Source organism: Charadrius vociferus, unplaced genomic scaffold (genome assembly GCF_000708025.1).
Source record: "Charadrius vociferus isolate BGI_N301 unplaced genomic scaffold, ASM70802v2 scaffold92, whole genome shotgun sequence".
NCBI classification, from domain to species: Eukaryota; Metazoa; Chordata; class Aves; order Charadriiformes; family Charadriidae; genus Charadrius; species Charadrius vociferus.
The window spans coordinates 4,656,938-4,675,004 of record NW_009647874.1 but is presented as its reverse complement, the minus strand read 5'-3'; the positions used below and the strand labels follow the sequence as shown (position 1 = coordinate 4,675,004).

At 38.9% G+C, this 18,067-nt stretch overlaps 1 protein-coding gene across 1 annotated transcript; it reads right to left on the bottom strand.

The window, feature by feature from the left end:
* Positions 1-9,868: 9,868 nt before the first annotated feature.
* On the bottom strand, positions 9,869-17,591 carry TXNDC9 (thioredoxin domain containing 9). The gene is made up of 4 exons (XM_009883086.1): positions 17,376-17,591; positions 14,981-15,099; positions 12,923-13,177; positions 9,869-10,571 (listed from the first exon to the last, which is right to left on the bottom strand). The coding sequence occupies exons 1-4, from the start codon at positions 17,562-17,564 to the stop codon at positions 10,454-10,456; spliced, it is 681 nt and encodes a 226-aa protein (XP_009881388.1). The 5' UTR covers positions 17,565-17,591; the 3' UTR covers positions 9,869-10,453.
* Between the last annotated feature and the right edge of the window lie 476 nt (positions 17,592-18,067).

Genomic DNA, 18,067 nt, shown 5'->3' with positions numbered 1-18,067 from the left:
ATCATCAGATAGTAGCTATCACCTGGAAAAAACATTGACTGTACTTGCCTTGCTAGTGAACACATTTAAACTGAGCAGTTTTTATGGCTTACAAATGTTTTTTTTCCCCCCACGAGGGTTTAAAATACCAAACATGCCACGAGTCTAGTGGGCAATCATCACACAATGCTATTAACGCTTGAAATGCCTTTTTGATTTTAATAACGTGTGACCTTTTCTCTAGCCTGTATTTCTACTGCAAACCAGGCTGCATGGATGCACAAACACAAGTCGTCCACTTGTGTCATTGGAAAGACTCCCTTGTCCTGAGGGAGCTTATTCAGGCCAGCAAACACCGACGGCCGGAGCTGGGTCCACGCAGTAGCTCAGTTTGAGCTCTGACACTAACACTGAGTATTCGCAAGCCCGGATCCATACAGCTTGACCTGATACCTATGAATTCAATGGCAAATCCATATGGGGCCCCATTGAAAGCTACAGGCTGTAGCTGTTTCCACATGCTGAAAATTGCCACATTATAAAGTTTTAAGTTATCAGCCTTTTTTTTTTTCCCTCCCATCATAAAAATCATCACAGGTCTTAGGTAGAAACTGCATAGCAATCACAATATTAACAAAATACTAAATCAAAACAAAATCAAGGCTTCTGGCTCTAAATAAATATCCTGTGAGTGAATCCAAACTCACCTGTCTTCAGTCGGCTTTCCTCTGAGGCAGGTCACTTCATGACTTTTATATATATGTGTATGAAAAGGTACCCACCCTATGGGCTTTGGAATGTTAATTCCTACCTAGTGTGATGACATTTGTTTTAAAATACAGTAAGTAATACATATTAAGAGCTTAGAACTGTTACGATTCCTTTCATCCGAAGATTTTCACAAGCAGTGGTTAGTAAGACTCAGGACAACTCTGTGAAAGGAAATAAATACTGTTTTTCCTCCATCAATGGGCACAATGATGCACAATAAATGACTTGCAGAGAGTATTGCAGTGAATCAGTGGCAGAGGCCAGGGGAAAATCAGATCCCTGTCTAGTGCTCTCCTTGCTTTGCATCTCAGATCAGTCTTGACACGTTTCTGGAAGGAGTTTTGTCTTTTTTCCTCAGTGATTTCAGGTTCGCAAGCTTTTATCTGAGTACCACAGTTTCATATGAATTCCAGAAAGGACAATTAAAGAAAACCATCTCACTGCTTCATTGCTTGCAGCCAGCCTAATTCAGGAGGGTGACTTGAATACTTCGAGAGCGGAAGCAGGGTTTGACTTTCAGATTTGGGGAGGCAGGATGCTGCAGCTGAAATGAGGAGGAAGGGAACTGATGTCTCAGCAGCTGATGCTGGTGGGGGCACAAAGAGGGTCTCTCAAAGACGTGTGGCCAAGACACTTTTCATGTATGCAAAACATCAAGTCACTTGGAGACTGAAAGATGGTCTGGGAGGCCAATGCCCTCTAAGCCTGTCCCCTTCCCTGTATTTTTCTCTTTCTCAGCCTCTGCCCAGCATGCGTGGAGGCTAGGAAACCAAGATTTTCTTCCAATAGCTTTCTCTTCATTATTTTGTACATCGCAAATGCATCTATTCCCATTGCTGTCTTTTGGACTTGACACATGGTGGGTAGGAAAGACTTTTGGCCAGATACTAATTACTGGGTTCAAAACCAAGCAATGGTTATTAGTCTGTAAAGCACAGGAGATTATTAAGTGGGCCTCATCACTTTAAAAATCAACACAAATATATAACATGGACTTAGATCCTGAAATAGTATGAAGGAGGGAAGCTTCACTGGAGAATCTAGCCCTGTTGTTACAGGAGGGTTGGGGTATGAGTTAAGGTGAGTCTCAAGTATAAAACTAATTTATTTGGGCGAAACGTGGAAGTAACAGACATCTTCCCAAAGATTACAGCAAGGTTATGCATTCGTTCTTCATGTTCAAACCTGGTATCTTATTGTGGTGTCTCAGACTAGACTATCACTTAACCATTCTTTTACTGGGGTTTAGCATTTTAAATAGTAAAAAGTAACATTTGAAATAATATAAGGTAAGAATGTGGTTTCTTTGGAAATAACAGGTAGAAAATAAAGACATCACATGTAAAGTGTGGCTTTAATCCTTTCAAAAGGAAATAGTGACCAAAGAAATGCTGGAGCGGGGGGAAAGCCAGAAGAAATGAGCTGGGAACAGGTCAGACTGCACAACTCGATGGCAACAAACTCAGTAGATATATTAATTTGCCTTCTATAGAACAAGGTGACATCTATTAGAAAGAGATGTATTGTCTTGAATAGATGAAAATAATTTAGTATTAACATCAAGTTACCTTTATAAAAACAGTATCATGTTAGTGATAATAAACCAGTGTTCCTTAGTCATTGAACCTGTGTTCATGCTGATGACTGGGGACCTTTTTTGAAAAGGAGACTCCACCCTTAGGTAAGATTTCTTTCCTAATGCATTGGTCATTTGCTGATGGTCCTTAAGATAAAGTTTGGAATTTAAATACTGTTTGTCTTTGCTATATATTTTCTTTCTCATTTATTACCCACGTAATCACAGGTTTTCTACCTTTCATGGTACTATCACATGAATTCTTAATGCCCACTCTACATTGCATTGCTCTTTTAATGGCGTATGTTTTAAGTACAATTATTTTTATCCATGCTGTTGTATGCTCTTAGGTCCCTGGGGCAGATTCCTTGTATTCACATGATTTCCAGTATAAGACCAAAGAAGAGGATATTTTTTTCAGCAGCATACGAATGGGACTTTTTCTTACTAAAAACTCTTTATCCTCACAAAATTTGCCAACTGTCTTTTAGAGCGAATGCCGAAAGCAGCAGCCTCTGTGGAAACAAGGTTGTGCTCACGTACATGGAACGGGGCAGGGCTCTAAGCCACAGGGCTTGGCCAAGGCAGCACCACCTAAAAGGACCTGCAGGACGCTAGAAAACATGATCTTCTGCTCAAAGATCTCTGTGGAGATCCCGGAGCACTGAATTCAGGTGAACCACTTCATGAGAGTGGGTTGCATTTGTCACTACTACAGCACCATTTTTCATTTTTATGCTAGATTTAATTTGGAAAATGATGGCAAGTGTCAGTTACCTCTGACAGCCCATGACCTGACTTAAGGGATGTATACACAGCTGTCAGCTGATGCTACTTTTGATAGGCTGAGAAGGGGATGAGTTAGAAGGCATCTTTCTGTAGAAGTATAAAAGCAGCCCTTTCTAAATGACAGGACTTCATAAATAGATATCTAGGAATGTGCTGATGTCCCTGAAAAATGTTACCTTCTCTCATAACACTACTGTACCTCTTTTTATATTTTTCTCTACTATTCTTGGTATTTTGTTTAGAAGCACAAGTTTTTTGATTCATATTGTATTGTGAGACTCTAGAAGGACAGCAAATGGCTGACAGTAGGGAAAATATATGAAAGCCATGGAAATACAATGTAATTATTAAATTAATATTAAAGAAAAAGGACACAAAGTTTATAATTTAAAAAAACCCTATAATTTTAAGTCCATTTCGCTGTTTAATTTTTAAACATAAAGGATGCCAGTACACATTCTCCTTCTGCTGGATTTTGGTCAGCACAGTGTGTGATTTGGAGGGAGGGGAATGGAAGGTCAAGGAAAGAGGGTAAGTTCACTTATCAAACGATATCTGCATTTTCTTAAGCTTAAGAAGCAGGAAAGCTTCCTGGTATTCACAGGGACATCCTAGCAACAAGCTGCAGTCAGTGACCACAGACATGACTTCCCCACGGTCTTCTGCCGACACTGTTAGTTACCCTGAGCTAATGGGAGTACAGAGTGGACACAAAATGCTACCCAACAGAACAGCATCTTCCACCTGTTTTACATAAGCTAGAAAGGCACAAACTTGAGATCTAAAGCACACCAAGGTCCAATATGACCCGTTCTTCCCAACTCACAGATTTCTCAGTGTGGTTTTTTTTTTTTTTCCCTCATGCCAAGTAATCTACCAAGGTGAATTTTTTTTTAATCCCACTTAATAGAGATGTGATCAAAATGGAGCATAATTTTGAAAAGCATTATGTATTGCACATGCTACTCTCCTTCAGGTTGAGGGTGATATCATGTCATTTCACTGGGTGGTGAGAATGCTAGCTAAAATTACCTGGAACAATACCCGTACTAATTACGATCTCTGTTGTGAGTTTCAACTCTGGTTTCATAACATTGGCAGGCAGATGCATTTCTCAGGTTGTTCCTTTTGTCTGGGATGTAATTATAGGTAACACCAGGAACTCGGACTTTATAACTGCTTTATAGGGAAGCTGCCCATGAGAGCTGACGCACTGGGTGCTTACCACTAACTGGCCAGTTAAAGATTCATCTGTAGCATCACCTCAAACAAACCCTCTAGAGCTGTTTTTCCCACCTTTTAAAGGGATATAGCCAGTTTAATAGTTACATTTCCATAGCATTTTTTTTCTACATCTAGTATACCTGTAAGTATTGGTAGCAAAGGTGTTCAAACTTGTAAGACATGAGGCTCTCCATTTTCACTGTGTTCAGAACTGAACAGGTGCTGAGGGCCCCAGTCTCTATCTTGCCTTTCTGAAAAAATGCAGGTGGGCATTGAAATGGCATTCTTCCCTGCACAAAGCATCTCCCTAGCCATCATGTAAGACAACTATGACCAGAAGTGTTCATGAGGTGGAAAAAAAAAATAATTTCTTTCTGTTCTCTAAAACAAGACTTTGAATTTTACTGTAGGAAAGGTGTTCTGGCAAAGAGGTCCTCAGTTCACATCGCAGCTTGAAGACAGTCTATCACCTAAAGCGAGTCATTTGAAGTTCGAGCCAGGAGAGGGGTTATGCTCATAAAGCATGAACCAAGGCACAGTTATGCTCCAAAGCTGTGTTCCAAGTACATGGCTGAGACATAATTCTGCTCCTGTTTGAATCTAAAGTGGCCCAGCCGGAGGAGCTTGGTCCTTACATCCCAAAGTCTGGACACTGAATTCTGCATCCCAATGCCAAAATCTCTGGGTGAGCGGGAGTTTACAGCGCGCACTCATGCATTTACTCACATAAAGTGGCTGTGATGCCCTCTTTGTTTAAACCAGCCATGGCAGACGCAAGACCACTGTTAGAAGATAACCTCACGAAGGCAGAAACCTACACTAACCTCCCTTTTGCATAGAGCAGTCACACCCCTCACCAAGACTGGATGCAACCTGTCGAGGTTGTGTTACTGCACAGCAGATACCACCAAAGCCACGGGGGAAGCTGGTGGGAAGACAAGAGAACGGCCCTATAGCCCCTGTAGGGACACAGTTGCATCAGTTTCGTGTTCCTGAGACTGCCTTGGTATTTCACATTCAACGGGGGGCAGGGAAGGAATCAATGTAGTATTTTGTAGCAAGTGTGGAAAATACGCAAAGTACTGGGAATAGGGAGGACAACCTTATCTACTCTGAAATCCCTAAGTTACAAAGTCACATTTTCTCTTGCCCACAAGCAAGGAATGTTACACTTGGGTAAAACATTTTGTTGTCGCTGGCTTTGGCAGCAGTCAACAGCCTTCTGGGTGCCCTGGATCCTGCCCCAGGGCACCACCTGCTGGAGAGGAAACCGACACACCTAATCCCAAACTCTGGATTCCAGGAAGAGACTGAAATTAGATACTGGGGCACCTAATTCTTGATGCTCCTAGGTCCTTCACTAAAGCTAGTCTTGTTTTGGTTTCCCACATACAAAATGAGGATAGTACATTCATGACTCACAGGGATGTCAAACTAACACCCATTAAAAATTTATTAACTTTACCCATTAATCATGATAACTATTAAGAGCATTTCTGTGTGCCTGCAATTCATGATACAAAGCATTGAGGCCTGTCAATATTTTAGAAACCAAACAGGAAACAGTTTTGGATTTTTTTTCTAGGGCAGCACACTAACAACAGAAATAATTACCAGGGAGGAAGAAGATCAGGAAAGGAATTAATGTGTATTATAATCACCTAATTTTCATACAATGTCATCTTGGGAAAATCCAGTGGTTCCTGAAGATTGCACGGTTTGTAAAGCAGGCAAGTTAATTTTTAAACCTTTTTAATAAGAGTCACATGTTGAAATCATACCAGGCAGATGATGTCTGAACAGGCTGAGTTCAAAAAGGCGAAGTATATTAACTCGGATTGAACACTGAGCTGACACAGCTACACGGCTCCTGCATCAGTGGTGGTTTACTTTAGGCAGCTCAAACCACAACTGTAATAGCTAATCCAAAAGATGTAGCCTTAGAATATGCACCTCACTGGATCTCTAAAAGCAAATTTTCTTAACTACCCCCTCTTATCAACAAACACCGAATATCTCTCAGTATACATGCACTTAAAATTAATCCACCAAATTTGAACAAGATTTTTTTGGTGGTGCTCTGGTCTCTTATGTACTACTGTCACCAGTTTGATGTGTTAGCTTAAACTGATGAAAAAGATATGGGCATGTGTTCCCATTTGCAGCGTCTAATACAAAATGGTGCTCTCCAGGGGGACAGGTAACAAGGAGCATCTGGGAGACTGGAATGTCTTGGACCACCACAATCATATTTGACAGGCTTAACCTTGAAGGCTCCAAAGCATGATCCAAGAACAAAAGATCAGAGTAGCAATTTGAGCGATTACTTCAGAGCAGTAATTTGCTCAAATGTGTTGGAACCTATCTATCTATTTATCCTTTAAAGGGGGCTTAGGGGCAACATCCCCCTCAGAAGAGTTCTAAAATATTCTACTGTAATTCAAGTGCCCCCCACTTCTGATTCCTAGAGAGGCTTTCCTTAAGTTCTGGAGCATAACCATCACTCTCGAACTGTTGTATACAGCTGTTCTAAAGAGACAGAGAGATAAACCCACTACTGACAGAATTTTCCCTTAAAAAAGTGGAACACGCAGCTATTGAATATGCAATGAGTACAAAACCCAGATTATTTCTGCATCAGCTTGTGCTTGCGTGTCTGTGTGCATGCATGCGTGTGTACTCGAGACAAAATAACACCATCCCTCACACTGGCTTGAGGACACCGGCTTTACTCTTACATGGAAGACAAAGGGCTCATTTTAGAAACTGTACTGTTCAAAGCCCAACTTTCTATAGGAACTTGTATAGAAAAGTATTCCTTACGGAATTTCTAAACAGGAAATAGCACAATGTGGATTAGTTGAAACAGAGGACTGGAAGGCATCAATTAATCTTTCCAGTCGGCCTCACTCAGTGACCCCTATGACACTTGCAGGAAATCCAACCTGCTAATAGGGTCTGAGAGCAGTTGCTCAGTTGTTGCCCTCTCCAGTTTGTTTCTCAACCTCTCTCTTTCAGGGACCAGACTTCTTCTCTCTTCCCAAATCCTAAAGCTCAACTCAGCACTCAACATCTAGGTAGATTTCTTAAGCAGACCATCACAAGCATAATGCGGGATCAATCAGCGATCAAAGAGTGCCCAGTCAAATCCAAATAATCCAGCATTAAAAGCTGAATAACACAGATCATCTTTGATTATTATTGTTGCCGTGCGTTTCTTTAATGATTACTTCACACAAGCACCAAGCGCAGACCTAAGCACTAATCATTACTAAAGTTGCATGCTCAGTTCGTGCATAAGCACCATAACTTCAAAAGCTGTATGTGAACATTTCTCGTCTCTTTATAGTATAATACCCTTTCATGGCTAACACATGCCAGACCATGTACCATTTTGTGATTATAGGGCCAGGAACCTTATTTAGTCATGTCCTTACATATATGATCTATCTGCTGTAAGGAATTAGCCACATGCAACCTATGTCCTTTCTAGATATTGCCAATCATCATCTATCAGCCACACTGCCACTAGATCTCTGTTGACACAGTTAAGCTTTGTGCTTTTCAAGCCTGTACAGCTGACATTTCTTTCAGCTGGTGTTCTCTGTATTGTTTACAGTTCTGGCTTGCTGACCCAGGTATTATTATCGTGGACACTTCATTAAATAATGTACACTGCAAAATCACTGACCTTTACCATGGAAGAGTAATTTGTTCCTCACTACTCAAACTAGAAGAATTTTCCAGTTCTTAAAGAATTAAGTTTCAGTGCAAATTAAATTCTTGGATTTGGATTCTCCATCTCAAAGTAATATGCAGATCAAGAATGGAAGTCTTACCAAGAGGACCATTCAGTGAGTTTTAATCTTCATTCAAGACAGAAAATGCAGAAAGCAGACAGATCTGTGAGGCTGCTACTTCAAAATAAATTTGAACTTATTAGTACTTATTAGTATCAACTAGAAGAACTTATTAGAACTTACTAGTCTCAACTTCTCCTTTTACCCAAACCGTGCATTACTGCAAACTCCTTATATCATCACTTGAGTGCATGTGGCCATATTACAAACCAGATGAAGGAAGAGGTCCAACTGGAGATTAACCTAGAAAAAAATCAGTAACTTAAAGTGATGTGAAACCACAGACTCTGACTAGGATTTGTATTGAGTTCATAATGGGGCTATTCACACATGGCACTGAATAACTTGTAACAACGCACCATGCTGGAATCCTGACAAGCCAACTTGTGTTTCCACACAGCACGCAACTACGTTAGATGTGATTTATAGTTCCACAGCCTATTCAACATAATTAGGACTTAGAGATGAGTCCTGCTAAGGCACTCTTAAAAAATGCTGTTGGAACATTGGTTTCCTAATTTCACGCAACCAGATGAAAAACAAATTACAAAAAAGCACTTTCTAGTGCATTTGGAGAATTTATGCATTAAAAAGGAGATCAGCTTGAAGCTAGTTTACTTTATGCTTCTAGTAGATTAATGGACAGCTGTGTACATCTTAACCTGATTGCCTGCTCAAAGTGATGTCTTAATGTTAGACAGAATTGTAAGCTAGAAATCTAGAAAGAGCACGTGCAACCTTATGGACCTTATTAAAAGAAAAAAAAAAATAACCTACAGCATCTAGACCACCTGATTTGAAAGGATGCAAAAGTCAACATTAGAATTAAAATAATTTTATTTCAATGTACATGAACAGAAATAAAATATAATTTTTTAAAACATACTTGAGAGATATATTGCTGGGCTGGCCCAATCACAAGTGTTCTCTGCTACAAGGCAGCAAGACTGACTAGACCCACTTCACTGCTTTTTGGGCCAACTGGATTCAAAGTACCACCTCAAAAGGGTCCTTCAGCACACAGCAAACTATTTTTTTTTTTTTAAAACGAAAAGAAAACTCACCAACTCCTCACCTAGCCAGAAATTTTACACATTGTGTTCCAATGAAGATCTCCCTTGAAAATTCTGTCCATTACTTAAGAACAGTACACAGTATGCGGTGCTATATCTAAACTTAACAGATCAAGGTTTCTCCCAAATACTTTTCTCTATTCTACTCTCTTGTACAAAGTGTCTGCTATAAAATCCACACACTCAAAACCACAGAATTATACAAACCTGTGAACAAGGCTGTTTTCAGTATGCTTGTTGCTATGTGCTATTACCCACTGTATCAGCTTTAACGTGCAGCGTACAGAGATGGTAAAAGAGCATTTCTCTTGACCATCTGTTTCAGAATTCACAGAAGTTACGGCTGTTTTTGCAACTTATAGTGCAATGTAGTTAAGTTATTGAATATTATGATATGGCACCATAAGATAAGCAATCATTTGTTGAAATGCACAATTCCTTTACCAATAATTTTATGGTGCTTTATTGATAATATAAGTAACAATAAATTTTAAGAGACAACTGGAAGAGGAACTGATAGGGAAAATCTTTTTAAAAAGTGTCTATTATCTCCTTTAATAAAGAAAACTGGAAAAAAAGCCTGGAACTGTCAGATTCAAGGAAAACAATAGGAAGTTGTTCTTCACACAACACATTTAAACTGTGGACTTGTTGCCGTATGATGTGGATGCGAGGATAATATGAGAATTTAAAGAGATTTTTCTTCCACGATTTTAACTAGCAAATGCTCTCAGCTACAGAGTTCCCCAAGCCCCAGATTTCTTTAAGCATATTCTGGGGAAGCATTGCTATCTGCTCACCCTGTTTTTACTCTTCCTTGTGCATCTGCTTTTGGCCACTGAGACTTGGTGCTGGGCCAGAGGGACCTTTGGTCTGACTTGGTACAGTTGTTTCTAACAGTTACTTCAAAACACTTCATAAACTTACACTTAAGACAAACTTCATCGTTTGCCATGTTATTTAGTTAGAAGGACTCAGATTTTTGAATTACAAATGATTTCCAAAAGAGGAAAAAAAAATATTTAAGCTTTTTTCTGCTATGACTCAGTTGTAAAAAACTGTATAGAAAAATGAGCATTATGTGCAGATGTAATGAAAAGCAGTAAGCTTTATAAAAAACATTCTTAGAAATGTACCAAGCATAAACAAAAGATGATTTACAAATACATTTAGCTGTTCTTCTAGTCATCGTCAGAATCTGAATCATATTTCTTTCCTCTGATGGTCTTCTTATCCAACTTTGTAAAGCTTGTTCCAAATTTCTTTTGACTTTGAAAAGGTGGGTCCATCAAGTTTCCACTAGAGAAATACAGTAAGACACGTTGATTAAAGCTGTATTCATGCAGACAGTAAGTAGCACCTCTAATTACCTGTTTCTCCAGAAAAACACTGGAAGAGAACACAACCCCTACTCCCTAGAGCCACCCTAAGTAGCATTGTGGTGCTGCTAGCACAGCAAGCATATCCTGGACAAAATGGCCCAGATAAGTGTAGTTAAAACAGAAGTGTGAGTGTAAACAGCACCTGTGAGAGGAGCTCTAGAGAAAAACTGTCTGAAAGGGCCTTTGCTGCAAACTGATGATGCTATAGAAAACCATCTGTCAGACTAAACAGTAACAAGGGAATTACAGGAGACTTTTCAAAACAAATGAGGAGCCAGAAGTACAAAAGAAGCTAAAATTTTGTAATGGGGACTTCAGAGTAGAAACACACAAGTCAAAACTGGGTTTTGTACTGCCAGAAGTCACCTTGTACTATCTCTGCCTCGGCCAGACAGAGCAGCTTCCCCATCAGACACTGCACTCCAGCTAGTGGACTATAAGGGACTCACACTGCACTCCAGCTAGTGGACTATAAGGGACTCGCACCTCTGTGCGCCTATGACCCTGTGGGAGCTCTCTCACCAGTGTGTGAGTCCATGTGTTGTTGGGAACAGCAGGTGTTCGCATAGAGCTGGAGCACCCACATCTCCTAGAGCAGGGGTGTGCTGTAGGAGATCTTCCCCTTGCTCAGAAAACGGTGTGCGTGCTTTCACTCGCATGACCTGTGAGGGGTTTGCATATAAGTGTCCGTGACTGAGCAAGCAATTAGAACCTTCTGGAGTTAGCTAGAGAAGGGTGTTTAGAAATCTGTAGGTATTAACACTTTGTAAATAACATTTTGCTGATATTGATCCTAGGTGTACACTTCACTCATTGCTAGTTAATTACATGTCATTAATAAGTCAATACACCACTTGAATCCTGATTTTGGTCAAACAATGGGACCTGAACAGTTTTTCCCCTAAATACAGTGTATCCTTTCACCATCTGCTATCCCACAGGTTGAAGGAAAACAACTGTTTCTAGGCTCTGAGGAGGACTATCTCCTTTTCAGGAACTCCAGAGAGCGGGACATTATATTCAGATCAGGGGGGGAAATGCAACACTTGTACATAAATGGATGTCTCCCAAAATGGATCTCCTGGGCTGTGCAGATACTGTGGCTCACTATGCAAAGCCACAGTACCAAACTCAGGATCTGGCAAAATGAATAGAGAATGAAACAACTCCCACACTCCACAAGGATCTAAGAGCAGAATACACAGTACTAGTAGAGTCAAGCAGGAAGTAAAATTAAGCTGTAAGCCAACGTATTAACATTTAGCAAATTCAATATAGCTTGGTACAACACCACTGAAAGATTTCTCCCACAAAAGGCTGTTGTTGTCTAGGATATATATCAAAGCTGCCTTTGACTCCTCTGCATATTTGCTTGTTACTGAGCTGGGAAGTGAGTATTACCACTTGTTTTGAATTATACATTTTCATTTCAGTCATTTCATCTGATGTTCAACAGCTACTAAGCTAAAGTGAACAGTAGTTTCTTTGCCTTTAAGACACAACAATACTTCTTGCCAAAATTTGGAAATTAGACATTGAAATAAATTCAGATAATAACTTTAAAATAATAATAAAAAAAAGATACATTCAAAAGAGCAAAATGAACCTAAAGAGATAAAGATGATGCTTTATCCACACTGGAAAACAAAGCAGAAAGTTCTGGTAAATGATTCTCCTGTAAAATTAGACTATTGTGGTGGCAGTTATCTTCTACTGCCTTCTATCCTGTAGTCTTCTATCCTTAGTACTGCTACACAAATAATTTATTTGCATTTCGGCAACTTATTTTCACTTTCTGTACTGTTCATTGGAAAAAAAACCCATATTTGTGCATGTAATATGATGCAGTTTAAGGATGACTTGCTGAATTTTCTCTGAAGTGAATTAAAAATGCTCAAACTACTGCACTGCAACTGTGACATCTCAGTATCTATAGCTGATTTAGAAAAGATTACATTAGATGCATGACTTGGAGGCCATATCAAGGCAGTGCAGCTACTCTATACACCTCATGGCAAGAACTCTGTTCATTTTTATTACTGTACAAAAAAGACAATGTAATGCTCATTATAATGACCCAATTCTTTGCCAAAGAGATATTTTCTTCTTTCCCTTGCCAAAGTACAGATTAAATAACTGGATTAAACTCTGGTGCGTCTTAAGCATACAACACATCAAAGTTACAAACTTTTACAGATTCAACTGTCTGCAAACATGTTCGCATTGCACTGTATCTGAAAATAAAACACTCACAAAACAATTAATTACCTGTAATTAATTATGTCTGCACAGCCTAATCTCCATTCTAAGGTCTCTGTAGTGAAGTCATCAGTGTTACCGAGATCAGTAAAGCCCACAACATAGTCTTGTGTTTTTCCATCTTTTACTAGTGCTAGAGTGGGAATTACTTTGATCCGCAGTCTCTCGCACAAGAAAGGAGATTTTTCAGCATTTAATTTCAAGAATTTTGTCTCAACATGCTTTTTTGCCAATACAGTCAAATGTTTGTCCATTATTTGGCACCTGTGAAAAAAAAAATGAAATATATAAAGTATGAGAAACAATAAGCTGAAGAATATGTATTTTAGAGAAAATGTAAAAGGAACAGTAAAGAGCTAGTTCTATCATGTTAATTCCTCAGATACGACCTTTGTAATTAAGAATTTCGTTTCAAGAGAAACTGTGTCTCATAGGTAGCTGTATTTAATGACTAATAGAATAATGGCTTAGACCAGCTTTATTGCAAAATCACACTATCCGTTTCTCTAATTTCTTCCTAATTACTCCCACATACACCTGAAAGCCTCTCTCATTTCTTGAGGCCTGCATTTATTGATGAAATTTCCCCGACTTCTATTCTTCCTGCTCTAGCTTCACTACCTGTCAGCTGGAAAAATTTCTCTATAACTAACATTCACATCTTCAGAAAAGTACTCTCAATATGTTACATTGTTTTGAGGTTTTTTTCAGTCATTACCTCCAAAACTGAGATGCAGTAACTCTCTGTACAGAAAAAATAAAGAAGTTACTTGCATATACTGCTTCAGTAGGGCTATAGGCAAAAATATTTCACTTTTCTGTCGCAATGGAATACGAGTGAGCATACAATTACTGTTTCTCAGCTAGGGGACAGTAACATGACCTGCTCAAAATACTTGTCAGATGGCAGAGATTTGTGGACTTGTCACCTGCAGTCTCAACTTCCTGGAGTGGGCAAGGATGAAAGCAACTTCATATTGCGGTTGGTAAACCAGACACACTAGCTTCAAGCTGGTTGTCAGCACGACACATTTTACAAAGTTCTTTCTCCTGTCTGAGTCTACAGACTTTGTTGGTTCAAGAAACAAGAACCAAACAACTCAAACCTGTTCTAAGCTACTTTATTTGCAAAGACAGTCTTTCAACTTCTTTTAGTAAAAGCTAGCCAAATACAACCGCTTCAGATATTTCTGAAACTTAAACATTTAACTTAGAAAACGTAGGATGCAGATACCTCACTGCATAATCCAGCTTTCACCTCATTAAATTTCTCACATTGAGGCTGTATCAGTTTATATTCTATAAGTTAGAGAGAACGTGACACCTTGCGGGGGGTGGTGGGAACCAACAACCAAAACCAGGACAACTGGCTCCTCCTTCAACAAACTACTCTGCAACTGCATTTTAACAGAAGACCTTGAGACAGACCCACTGAGGAAGAGCCTACAACCCAGAACTTCTGAAATTCTTCCAAGGAAGTGGGAGATTTTATTTTAGGTTCCTATTCTGAGGCAGGACATATTCTCAGATCTAGGTCTCTCACACCCTAAAAAAGTGACATAATCACAAATGCACAGGCACAAAGGGAAAGCAGCTGCACTTCATATCCACAGATGCTTTCAAAACAAAAGTTAAATTCTGAAGATACCTTAACAAGTTTTTGTTTATATTTTTATTTTCATTTGCCAGAACTGTCCAGAATCTTTCTGTCTGGAGTAAACAAAGTAACCTTTTTGAAATGCTGCTCCTGTATTGTCACTACTTTTTGACTCCCTCAGACTACATCAATAATGAAACACAGCGCACTCTCAAATATTGTTAAAGTTATACATTTATATTTTAATCAACTATGTAACAGAATATTAATTGTTGTCAAATCATGTTCAGATTAACTGGAATAGAAAAATATTTAAAAAATCAAATCTTGAGAAGGGAGTGAGATTTGGAAAATGAATTAAATGGAATACTTCTAATTTATTTCTGGCATTTGAAAGAACAAACGAACATGCCTGTTTTTCTACACGTCTATAAATAAAAGATTTCTTGAGCATAGCTTATTTACTATACCTGAACGTTGTATCTCTATAGAAATGGCAAACCACATTTTTACTTTCTTTGACTTCTTGGAAAAAGTCTCTCTCACTTGGGATTTCTCTGTATTCCCCATGTCCTTTTGAAAGCCACTCCTTTTGGAAAACATAAAAGGAAATAATTAGCATGGAGTTCATCAGTCCTGCACCTGCCCTGCAAGCTCTACAGCTTTTAAAAAAAGAAAAGAGGGGGCCTGCAGTGGAAACCCATTTCATACAGTAATAAAAAGAGAAAGAAAATACCTCCTGTCCTTTAGCTCTGTTTTGAAAATACGCAAATGCCACTAGGCTAGACAATACTTTTGGGTTGCCTCTTTCTCAACTACAGATAGGTGGCTGAGCAGTAAGGCTACCTTACTTATTTGGAAACACAAATCTTGTACAGAGCTGCATAAATTTCTGCAGTGCAGCCTCTCAGTAAGACTAGACTAGTTCAAAAAGAGTGCTGACAGAAAATTCTCAGCACTTGAAAACTGCTAATCAACAGCTTGGGCTACCCTCTCTAAAATGTTTTTGTACACTCAAAGAACTCTTGTCTAAAACTGATTCAAGTCATTACATGTATTAAAATAGATTTCTTCTAATTTTTCCCTCTATGAAAAAATCAGGGAGAAAAAAGCCTACTAACTCACCTGCAACAGATGATGTTTATCTATCAAATATACACTGAAGGTATTTTAATATAGCCAGGCTTGTAGAAAACCATTCAGAAAACACGTGCATACCATTAGTCACAAAATGTATGGAGAAATATAATTTCATAAGCTAAAATTTACAGCCAACTTCAGAAACTGCCTGATTAAGTGTGCACTTACAGTTTAGAAAAAAGCTAATTTTCTAGATTTCCAACAAATGCACTTAAGCCCATCTTCTACAGTACTGAAAGGTAATTGTAGTGTACTAAAACAAATACAGACTAAGCTAAATAATTAGAAGCAGTGCAGTATGACAGAACTTGACAAAAATCTTTAAATTCCAGTGGGGGGAAAAGAATTTAGATAAATCACTGTTCTTGATCTTACAGTTTTGTCTTAGCAGAGTGGGGGCGAAAAAAAAAAAGGTTTCCAAGCAAACCAAAAATATCCTGTAAGCTAAATTAGGATAGAACGAAGAATTTCCTGAACATTGTACACATTAAAAATGCATAGAATTATGAGCACACGGACAAGTCATCATGATGCAAATCAAGAACTGACTTATCCTTCAACAGTAGGTATGCATTAATTCCTCTCTGCACAATCCTATTTCAGAATAGTGTGGCAGCTTACTCCTTTTCCCAGTAGTATACTACTTCAAATTTGCATTTGAAAATGCATGAGAGCAATGACTTAAGATCAACTGACATGAACAAGTTTTTGCATGAGAACTACCACAGGTCACACCCAAGAACATCCAAGTGTTGTGGCTTCTGAAAAATGAAAACACTAGAATTAAATCTAAACTGAAATTCTGAAGACAAGCAAATAGTGTGCCACTTTCTCTGCTCCCATGTTTGGAGAGTCAAAGCTGCTAACCCTGCCTGTCCTGCAGCATCCCAACGATGCCATGACATTTTTCTGCATTCCTGTTTCAAAGCATGGCATTAGCTTTTATAGGTTCCACCACAGCCACAGCATCTCCTTTCAACCCAGTCACCTCTCCCCCAACCCAGTCTATTTCTTTGTTTAGGTTTGCTTAGACGAAGAAAGCTAAGAAACCTACGGCTTCCCGACTTACAGTTCAGGCCTCACACCATATGTTACCAAAATTTTGGCGAGGACTATGTTCAAAGAGATTTTTTGGGGAGCACAAAGACCACAACTTAGTATGAGATATCAGGGACCAAAGCAGAATTTCTTTCCTGCAAGAAGAAATGAGCAGTCATACAAAGACATTTCATTGGGTTAGAAGGAGTGGGATGAATAATTCCAGCCCAGGAACAAGGAAAGACCTTGTATCATTTTTCTACAAAATATCTTAAGAGAAGAGCATGCATCACTTACATGCTGTAAGTAACAATCTTCAGAATCCAGAAGCTTAAGGAGCCTAAAGGCTTATGATTATGTTGCCTACAAGGCTTATGCTTCCAGATAGCAATGTTCAGTGAATACGGACACACTCAAATCTTTGTACGAGACTCTTTATCCTATCCTTATTGTAAACAATCATAGAGGTTCTTCTCTCCTCCTGTTAAAAAACACAAAGCATGCACACATGGACAGAAACTCGCTTTCCTGGATAATTTAAAATAAATAAGTACAGAAAGGTGAGGAAGGAGAAAAAGCCAAAACCAAATAACCCCAAACACTTGGTTCACATACACAGTTTCCCTAGATTTCCAAAAAGTCTGTTACACTGTACACATCAAGAGTCTATATAACTACAGGAATTACTTGTTTCTGCTGCTGGGCCTTTTTTAGTGCCTCAAGCCTCCTTTGTTTAAGGCGTTCCAATTCATCTTCATCCATTTGGTCCAGCTTCTGCATTTCAGCATCCAGATGTTCTTCCACAACCTTGGTAGTCTGAAGTATTTCATTCTCCAGAACTTTTTGAAGTATTTCAACAGAGGTATCAGCAGCCATCTTTAACTACTAAGTGATCTCTTCAGACCTGTGGAAATAGCGATACATGGAATTAAAATTTATACAAACAATTAAAAGTCTGACCTCTTTTACTTGCAGTTCACACTGTAGAGAGACAAAATTCCACACTACTTGAAGATAACAGTAGACAGTTCTTTTCCATATTGCAATGCACTTTGGAGAATATTTTCACAATGAACAAACAAAGATGGCAACAAAGATACCAGTTAAGTCCTATTCTCTCTATCCCAAAGCCAGCTGTTGAAAGTGCACAGGAACCTGATAATACTCATTAATATAAAAAAGTAAAATTCACCAGTTCCAAAGGAACACTTACGCTGAGCCAGATCCATGCACCTTTAATAAATATTCTGAAACTAGAAGATGCAATCAGAAAGCTCCAAGCTGCTGTGAGGAGGTGTAAGACGTCTCAGAATAAGTCTAAGTAATGCTCAGTATATAAATTCCCACCAGTAGCTTAAATACAATTACTTTAAATACCT

Coding starts and splice junctions, on each gene's coding strand:
- TXNDC9 (XM_009883086.1), bottom strand. CDS start 17,564: ATGGCTGCTGATACCTCTGTTGAAATACTTCAAAAAGTTCTGGAGAAT. Junction 13,178..14,980: donor TATAGAGATACAACGTTCAG/GTATAGTAAATA, acceptor TTTTTTTCACAG/GTGCCAAATAATGGACAAAC. Junction 10,572..12,922: donor GCAGACATAATTAATTACAG/GTAATTAATTGT, acceptor GTATTTCTCTAG/TGGAAACTTGATGGACCCAC.